The following is an 8936-nucleotide window of genomic DNA, read 5'->3' as shown; positions in this document are numbered from 1 at the left end:
TCTGTTGTTGGCATCACTAGTCCGGTTTAATGTCACTGATGTTCCAAGTAAAGTCCCAGAATACAAACTCACACAATCACCACCCATCCTGCACCACTTTATATCTCCAGAGTTACTATAGTAACAACGGACAGTGACACTCATTCCTTCTACTCCAGTCACCTCCTGTTGGTCCACATGGAGTTCTGGAGTACCTGAACACAGAGGTACAGACACCAAAGAAAGAACTCAGCAGCATAACTTTATTTCTAGTAAGTATTTTATTATTAATATTATTTTTTGTTTTAAAACCGACCACTGCGGAGTTTAAACAAAGTTTACACCACAATCTACATATATAGAACATAAAGCATTCTTCAGGTCAACTTGAACAATAATGGTGATACCAGTTACCAGACAAGGAACCAGTTACCAGGAAATGAAATGAGAACACCAGTCATTTAGTTTGTGGAAGCAGGCTATTTCTGATTGTCTCATCATTACTGAGAACTACCTATTCTACTTTACTGAATTGTAAGAGTTGCAGGGATCTTACCTGGAGTGACAGACAGGTAGAACCGTTGTATCCTGATATCTGGTCCTCCGTTGATCTCCACAACACACCTGTAAGTCTTAGAGTCCTCTGGCTCCAGATCAGTCATGGTCACAGTGAAGACTCTCTGGTTGATGTCATCAGAGATTGAGGCATTACCACTGCTCTTAGGATGGTCACTGCGTACTAGAGTGGAGCAACTAATCCAATCATACCCTTTACACCAGTATTTCACATGATTTATGTAATACTGATCATAGTGACATGGGATGGTGATGGAGCCTCCTGTCTGCACAGACACATACCTCACTGTGGACACATCAACACAAAAAACATTTAGGTTGGAATTCAACAGAATCTGCACTGCAGAATAAAAATCCCATTGCTTATACACTATAAAACAGCCTGTTAATGATTGAGATTTATTAAACCGTGTTTACAGTAAATTGACCCACTGGACTTCAGCCCTTTATAGAAACATGTTACACATACCTGCTGATACTCTGTAGAGGAGGAGGAAGACGAGGAGGAGGAGGAGGGAGAGATGAAGAGCCATGTGAAGGTTTCAGTCTGCCTGGTATATTATATGGTACCTGAGCACAAATGTTTGTCAAGTACCAAGGTACCAGCCAGAATGACTCTACTTCCTAATGTTAATAGACTTCACTGTCTGTAACTCTCTTCCTGCTTCTGTTTGTGTGTACATGGCCCCCTCAGTGGTAGATAGCAACTATTGCAGTGTATAGACTAGTTTAACCCCAAAATCATAGTCACCAAAATATATTTCAGCTTTCTCTAAGGGTTTTGGGACCAAAAGTCACTACTATCCTGTTACCCTCTACTGAAAAATAGACTGCTAATGATTACAAATATGCAATAATTGGGCGACATACACCACATTGGCAAATTCAATTTTTCAGTATATAAGAAACTATATGATAAATGTACTCTGTGTGCTAGACATTGATAGATTTGAGGGGTCATCTGCTACAGCGATGTAGTGATGGGGACTAGACCAAGACCTCCACAAACTCTCACTTTAAACCAGGTCAGGGTTCAGGGTCCTCCGGACCACAACCCAGTCTGATGTGGTTTTACGTTCAACAAGAACGCTCTCTGTCTCTCTCCCACTTCTTTTAAAGATTTTAGTAATAATTTTACCCAACCGGAGGTCGAATCATGCATCCTACGAAACATGACCTGCCATGCCGCGCTGCTTCTTAACACCTGCTCGCTTAATCCGGAAGCCAGCCGCACCAATATGTCGGAGGAAACACTATTCAACTGACGACTGAGGTCAGCTTGCAGGCGCCAGTCCCACCACAAGGAGTCGCTAGAGCGCGATGAGCCAAGGAAAGCCCCCGGGCCAAACCCTGCCCTAACCCAGACGACGCTGGGTCAATTGTGCACCGCCCTATGCGACTCCCGCTCATGGCTGGCTGTGACACAGCCTTGGATAAAACCCCAGGCAGTAGTGACACCTCAACACTGCAGTGCAGTGCCTTTGACTGCTGCGTCAATTGGGAGGCCCCTTTATCCCTCTTCTATACAGGAAATGAACCCTTTGTCATGTACAGCTCATAACCACAGATTTCCTCCAAGCCAAAGTGTTAAAGTTAGTTCAGGAAGCTGCATTACCAGAATGCTAAACTCATTCCATGACGTCATGTTAAATACTGAGCTTTGTGTTCTACTGTTGGCTCCAACACAGCAACTACTTCACACTCAAACTCACACTCAAACTCACTTTCTTTTGTTGCTTTGGTACAATTTTCATACATATGTGGTAATATTTCACAACTCTTAGTACAAAACTCAATAAAATAAAAAACTTTAAGCACATTTTCAATTGACTAAGTACAACACACAATATCACATAGTAACTTACCAGTGTTTCATGGTGGTGGTGTGGTCCTCTGTAGCTCAGCTGGTAGAGCACGGCGGTTGTAACGCCAAGGTAGTGGGTTCGATCCCCAGGACCACCCATACACAAAAATGTATGCACGCATGACTGTAAGTCGCTTTGGATAAAAGCGTCTGCTAAATGGCTAATTAATTAATTTCATCTAAAAATACCTTTCATATAAAGTAATTGCCTTTTTTTTTTTTTTTTTTTTTTCATTTAGCAGACGCTCTTATCCAGAGCGACTTACAGGAGCAATTAGGGTTAAGTGCCTTGCTCAAGGGCACATCGACAGATTTTTCACCTAGTCGGCTCGGGGATTAGAACCAGCGACCTTTCGGTTACTGGCACAACGCTCTTACCCACTAAGCTACCTGCCGCCTTTCACAATGCAATGCTCACAATACATGTCATATGATTCTCTCCTCATTTCTTTAAAAACATTTGACCATCACCTAATTCAACGGCGCTTAATGATTAATGACTTAACAGTTTGGTAGACCTATAGATTTTAAACTGGTTTGTCTAATATATATGGATTTTGAGAACCACAGAAATACAATGTGTGTTTGTATAGTATAAACATCTAAATGACATGTATGATACATGATAACCATACATAATGAATATTCATTAGTACTAATTGATTTCACATAGCGTCAACCACTATTGGTCACCATATAAAAGGGGGTGTGTGAACACTTGCAAGTTCTTTAACAAGGAGCAGGATAGACAGCAAGGGAGAGGAAGAAATCAAAGAGCTGGTGGACAAGGGGCCATCAGAGAGGTGGGCATTAGACCCATCAAAGAGGTCAAAGAGGTCAAAGAGGTGGGCATGGGCCCCATCAAATTGGTCAAAGAAGTGGGCATTAGACCCATCAAAGAGGTCAAAGACGTCAAAGAGGTGGACATCAGATAGAGAGGGAGGCAGAGGGCAGGGAACTGTTGTGTCTAATGATGTCTGGGCAATCGTTGTTGACCATGTGGTAAACAGAGGCCTTACAATGGCAGAGGCTGCCTGATTAGTTCACCCAAATCTGAAAAGATCAACTGTCAGTTCAATCATGACAACATTTCGCCAAGAAAACCGGTAAGTCTGTAGGATATGCACTATGCTTTAACAGTACATTTACATTATATGATATATTGTAATGCATATAAATTCACAAAACATGTTACAATATTCTTACAGTGTGATCTATTGACAGTATACTCTGTTCTACCATCAGAATTGACAGAAGACCCCATGGTGGTGCCGTGGCTGTGTGCTGACCGACCAGCAGTGTTGGAAATGGTGAGGGCCAGGAATGACATATGGCTGTCTGAAATAAAGCAGGCCATTGAGGAGAACGGTGACATCTTTGCCAATGTGGCATCCATCAGCCTACCAACAATCGGCCACCTTATGAAGAGGCAGCAGGTATCTATGAAGCACATTGACCTGGTGCCTTTAGAGAGAAACAACGACAGGGTGAAAGAACTGTGGGCAGAGTATGTTCAGGTACAGCACTATATATTGTATTACTGTTACTATGTGCTGCACAGCTACTTCACAGTATCATATTGGAACTATACTGTAAAAATAACTAACCCAAATATATTTTTAGAGGTTGATGGCGATGATTCTGTTAACCATCACAATTATATCTTTGTTCATGAAGTGACCTTCAACCTGCTCAAAACTCAGCGCCGTGGGCGGAGTCTCATCGGCCAACCGGCGACCGTCCAAGTTCCTGGACAACGTGGGGGAAACATCTCCATGTGTGCAGCTTCCTCTGAAGATGGTGGTGTAGGACGTAGGCCATTACTTGGATCCTATAAAGCTGCACACCTCATTGTGTTTCTCAATGAAATTGAGCAGGCCTGTCAAGGTGAAGGGGTCACCTATGTCATTGTGTGGGACAATGTCAGGTTCCAACATGCAGATGTGGTTCAGTCATGGTTTCGGGCCCATTCCCAATTCATGACCCTATACCTGCTCCCATACTCTCCTTTCCTCAACTCTATTGAGGTTTTTCTTTCAGCATGGAGGTGGAAGGTGTACGATCACCATCCCCATGAGTGTGCCACCCTCCTTCTGGCCATGGATGAGGCATGCCACGACATCAATTCAGATCAATGTCTTCCTTAGATGTCTTCATTGATCACACCTTTGATTACACATTGGATAGATATTATGGAAATTATAGATTTTCTGTCAATTTTGTAGCGTAATGTAAGTGTATTGCCTAATGTGAAAACAGTGTAATCTACTGTAATTTACAGTACTGTAGCATATTATTTTCAGCACTTCTAAGGGCGATTTGAAACGACTATATTAATTTTGTTGAGTTTTGGTGATTAAACAATGTTCTCATTACACGTTTACAATCCAAATGAATGCACAATGACAGGTTTTGAAAGAAAGACTGGATGCATTACAAGTGTGACCAGTTTGAAGTTGTGAAAATGTACCACATACTTGTGAAAAAAGTGCCAAAGCGATTTTAAAAAACTGTAACAAAGCATTTATATATTCCATTGAAGCTGGAGAAGGTAAAGTACTCCAAGGGTCTGATTCAACAAGGAGAGGATTTGCTACAGTAAACCAGACGACCAAATTACAACTATGAAACAAAACGTACTGTCAAAACACTTTGGTGATTGTAACACCAGGATTCCTGAATGAAACGATTTACAAAAAAAACAAATGTGTGTGTGTGTTTTATCCACAATGTGTTTCTATGAGATAATAGCAGTAAGGCCAAATTCAATGTTTTATCAAATAATTTAGTTATTCTATTTTTATATACTTAACAATTCTAAATCAAATAGCTAAATTATTCTTGGTATGATCCTATGATGATGTTAAAACAATTTAATATGTTAGCTTAATAGCTTAGTAGAATCCAAGACCCGGACCTCCCGATTAAACTTTTGTAAACTACATAAGAATAACGTTGTTTTGAGGCTCTGCAAATTGCAATCAGATAGACATGCAGACTATGTTTTTCACATACTATCATCTATGTGAGGAAGTAAATCATGGACTAAATACATATTATCAGGGTGATGCTAATGTAACAAAAGTATTGAATTATATGTGAAGTAACTATGCACATTAAATAGTTTATCAGGACCCAACCAGACTTGTGTTATAGTTTGTTGACTGACAGTGATTTGAACAGGCATCTCTAGTTCTACCACTCTAATACCAGTCAGTGTTCTCTATCTTCAGTCCACTCATAGTCACTGCTAAAAGGGCAGTGCAGTGAAAAACATGATATTACAGTTTTTTTTACGATAGTTGCACACTATGAAGTTGAAACAATACTCTGAAATTGTAAAAATTATGATAATGCCCTTTTGGTGTAAGAGCTGTTTGAAAACAAAATATGTTCAGGTGGGATGGAGTTTTTGTCCCACAGCATCGCATCTCAATCTGATCTGATTATTCTGACCAATGACCAGTCATATTTTATTTGCATATTTATTCTCCTACTTTGAAGGGGGAGTCTAGACGATCGTTTCCGCAAATCAGGTCTGTAAATGTAAATATATTTACATTTGTATCAACACACCCACACGACCAGACCAAGCATTTCAATGGAAAAAGAAGGTTTAGGGAAAGAATTTATAAAAAAATATATTTGAAGCTATTTTCATTAAATAAACACACACAGTAATTTGCTAGACATACAGTCATGATTTAAACATTTTGGCAGCATCAGTGGTCTGATTAAAGTCACTGATCTTCCATATAAAGCTCCAGAATTGCTCCTCATACAGGAACCACTACCACCCAGCATGCACCACCTCATACCACCAGGGTTAGTGAAGTACCAATGGACAGTGGCACTATCCACTGGGCACAGACGTCAGTTCAACATCTAGTTTTGATTTACATTTGGATGAGTTCAACTAATGTGAATTAAACGTGAAATAAAAAAAAGAGTATAACTCTACATGTCTTTAACTCTCTTCCTGTTTCTGTTTGAATGTACATGTCAGTGGCAGATATCAGCAATGGTATTTTATGGTCTAGTTTTAACCTAAAACATATTCATTTCAACACATTTTGTATTCAGCATCATCATCATAATTATTTTGTTACACAGCTTGTACATTTAATTTACACTCTTGATCATGATTAGTTACAGGTGTTGGACCTTTGACTAGATACATGAGATAAATAAGATGAACATGTAAAAAACAAGTGACAAGGGTAAAAGGTGGGTGACACATAACTACTATAACAGATAGTGTATGTGGTGACAATGAAAACTAACACAGCAGACTGTCTTCAGTAGTTTATGGACACAAAAGGATAGAGGGGTCTTTCTGGGGTGGGTTAAGAGGTATGACAGAAGCATATTGGAGGCAGATAGATGCACCTGGCCTCACCCTACTAGAATCTGACGTAAAATGTCTGTTTGCTGATGATCTGGTGCTTCTGTCCCCAACCAAGGAGGGCCTACAGCAGCACCTAGATATTCTGCACAGATTCTCCCTGACCTGGGCCCTGACAGTATATCTCAGTAAGACAAAGATAATGGTGTTCTAAAAAAGGTCCAGTTGCCAGGACCACGAATACAAATTCCATCTAGACACCGTTGCCCTAGATGAAACAAAAAACTATACCTACCTCTGCCTAAACATCAGCGCCACAGGTAACTTCCACAAAGCTGTGAACGATCTGAGAGACAAGGCAAGAAGGACCTTCTATGCCATCAAAAGGAACATGAAATTCAACATACCAATTAGGATCTGGCTAAAAATACTTGAATCAGTTATAGAACCCATTGCCCTTCATGGTTGTGAGGTCTGGGGTCCGCTCACCAACCAAGAATTCACAAAAGGGGACAGACACCAAATTGAGACTCTGCATGAAGAATTCTGCGAAATTATCATCCGTGTAAAACGTAAAACACCAAATAATTAATGCAGAATAGAATTAGGCCGATACCCGCTAATGATCAAAATCCAGAAAACAGCCGTTAAATTCTACAGCCACCTAAAAGGAAGCGATTCCCAAACCTTCCATAACAAAGCAATCACCTACAGAGAGATGAACCTGGAGAAGAGTCCCCTAAGCAAGCTGGTCCTGGGGCTAAGTTCACAAATACAAACACACCTCACAGAGCCCCAGGAAAACAACACAATTAGACCCAACCAAATCATGAGAAAACAAAAAGATGATTACTTGACACATTGGAAATAATTTACAAAAAAAACGGAGCAAACTGGAATGCTATTTGGCCCTGAACAGAGTACACAGCGGCAGAATACCTGAACACTGTGACTGACCCAAAAGTTAGGAAGTGCAGCTCAGTTTCCACATCATCTTGTGGGCAGTGTGCACATAGCCTGTCTACCCTTGAGAGCCAGGTTTGCCTTCGGCGGCCATTCTCAGTAGCAAGGCTATGCTCACTGAGTCTGTACATAGTCAAAGCTTTCCTTACCTCCTGCCAAATGTATGACCATGTTAGAGACACATATTTCCCTCAGATTACACAGATCCACAAAGAATTCAGAAACAAATCCAATTTTGATGAACTCCCATATCTATTGGGTGAAATACGACAGTGTGCAATCACAGCAGCAATATTTGTGACCTGTTGCCACAAGAAAAGGGCAACCAGTGAAGAACAAAAACCATTGTAAATACAAGCCATATTTATGTTTATTTATTTTCCCTTTTGTACTTCAACTATTTGCACATCATTACAACACTGTATATAGACTCAATATCACATTATAAGTATCTTTATTATTTTGGAACTTTTGTGAGTGTAATGTTTACTGTTCATTTTTTATTGTTTATTTCACTTTTGTTTTTTATGTATTTCACTTGCTTTGGCAATGTTAACATATGTTTCCATTAACAATAAAGCCCTTAAATTGAAATAGATAGTGACACAGGAGCGGAGAGTGGGCTGTCCTTCCAGAATAAGGACTCAACCAAGATCACTCAATCAGTCACTGCTGTTCTGCTGTTGCCCTCTGCTGGAGAGGAAGAGAAACATTCAGTCACAATCACAACACTGTCATCTCATGGATAGACAATGATAACGGTATCTGGTAAAACAGACAGAGGAGACACCAACACTGACCTGTGTGGTCACCTGTAGAGCTAGTGAGCTGTAGACCACATTATCATCTGGTTCTGCTGCCTACAGAGGAGGAACAGGTAGAGAGGTGAACAGGGACAGTTCTGTTATAATGGAGAGTACAGTTTAAAACACAGTTCTCTGTGAAAGACAGTTGTAATTGTGATATGTGACATAAAGGTGATATATTATACCTATAGGTATAATGGTGACATAACCATGACTATATTAACACTGAGGAAACAATCACCTACTGTTGTTTCTGATAACATAATACTAGCTGTGGCTAATCAGCAGAGCAGCTTTACCTTGGCCTGTACTTTTAGTTGGGCCTTGTGCTGGGGGATGACAATGCTGTATGTGACATCATCATCATCTTCAGGAAATGGGGCCTGCTGGTAGAGAGAGACCC

General features: G+C 40.4%; 1 protein-coding gene and 1 long non-coding RNA gene across 2 annotated transcripts in view; both read right to left on the bottom strand.

The window, feature by feature from the left end:
• LOC311120056 (CMRF35-like molecule 1) overlaps positions 1-1088 on the bottom strand; it is a gene marked incomplete at both ends in the record, with an annotated part of 1717 nt that extends 629 nt beyond the window's left edge. Inside the window, 3 exons of the mRNA XM_084194684.1 lie at positions 1-194; positions 536-841; positions 1025-1088. The exon at positions 1-194 is cut by the window's left edge and continues 136 nt beyond it. Coding sequence (XP_084050810.1) covers positions 1-194; positions 536-841; positions 1025-1088 — 564 coding nt within the window. The remainder of the gene's footprint in view (positions 195-535; positions 842-1024) is intronic.
• A 7295-nt stretch (positions 1089-8383) lies between these two features.
• On the bottom strand, positions 8384-8874 carry LOC311120058. Its single transcript, XR_014612071.1, has 3 exons — positions 8833-8874; positions 8528-8587; positions 8384-8420 (listed from the first exon to the last, which is right to left on the bottom strand). It is a non-coding gene; the product is annotated as an uncharacterized lncRNA (long non-coding RNA).
• Positions 8875-8936: the final 62 nt, after the last annotated feature.

The sequence above is a fragment of the Coregonus lavaretus genome (assembly GCF_964263955.1).
Source record: "Coregonus lavaretus genome assembly, contig: HAP1_SCAFFOLD_1704, whole genome shotgun sequence".
NCBI classification, from domain to species: Eukaryota; Metazoa; Chordata; class Actinopteri; order Salmoniformes; family Salmonidae; genus Coregonus; species Coregonus lavaretus.
Note: the sequence above shows the minus strand (reverse complement) of the source record. Positions and strands in the feature narration are given on the sequence as shown.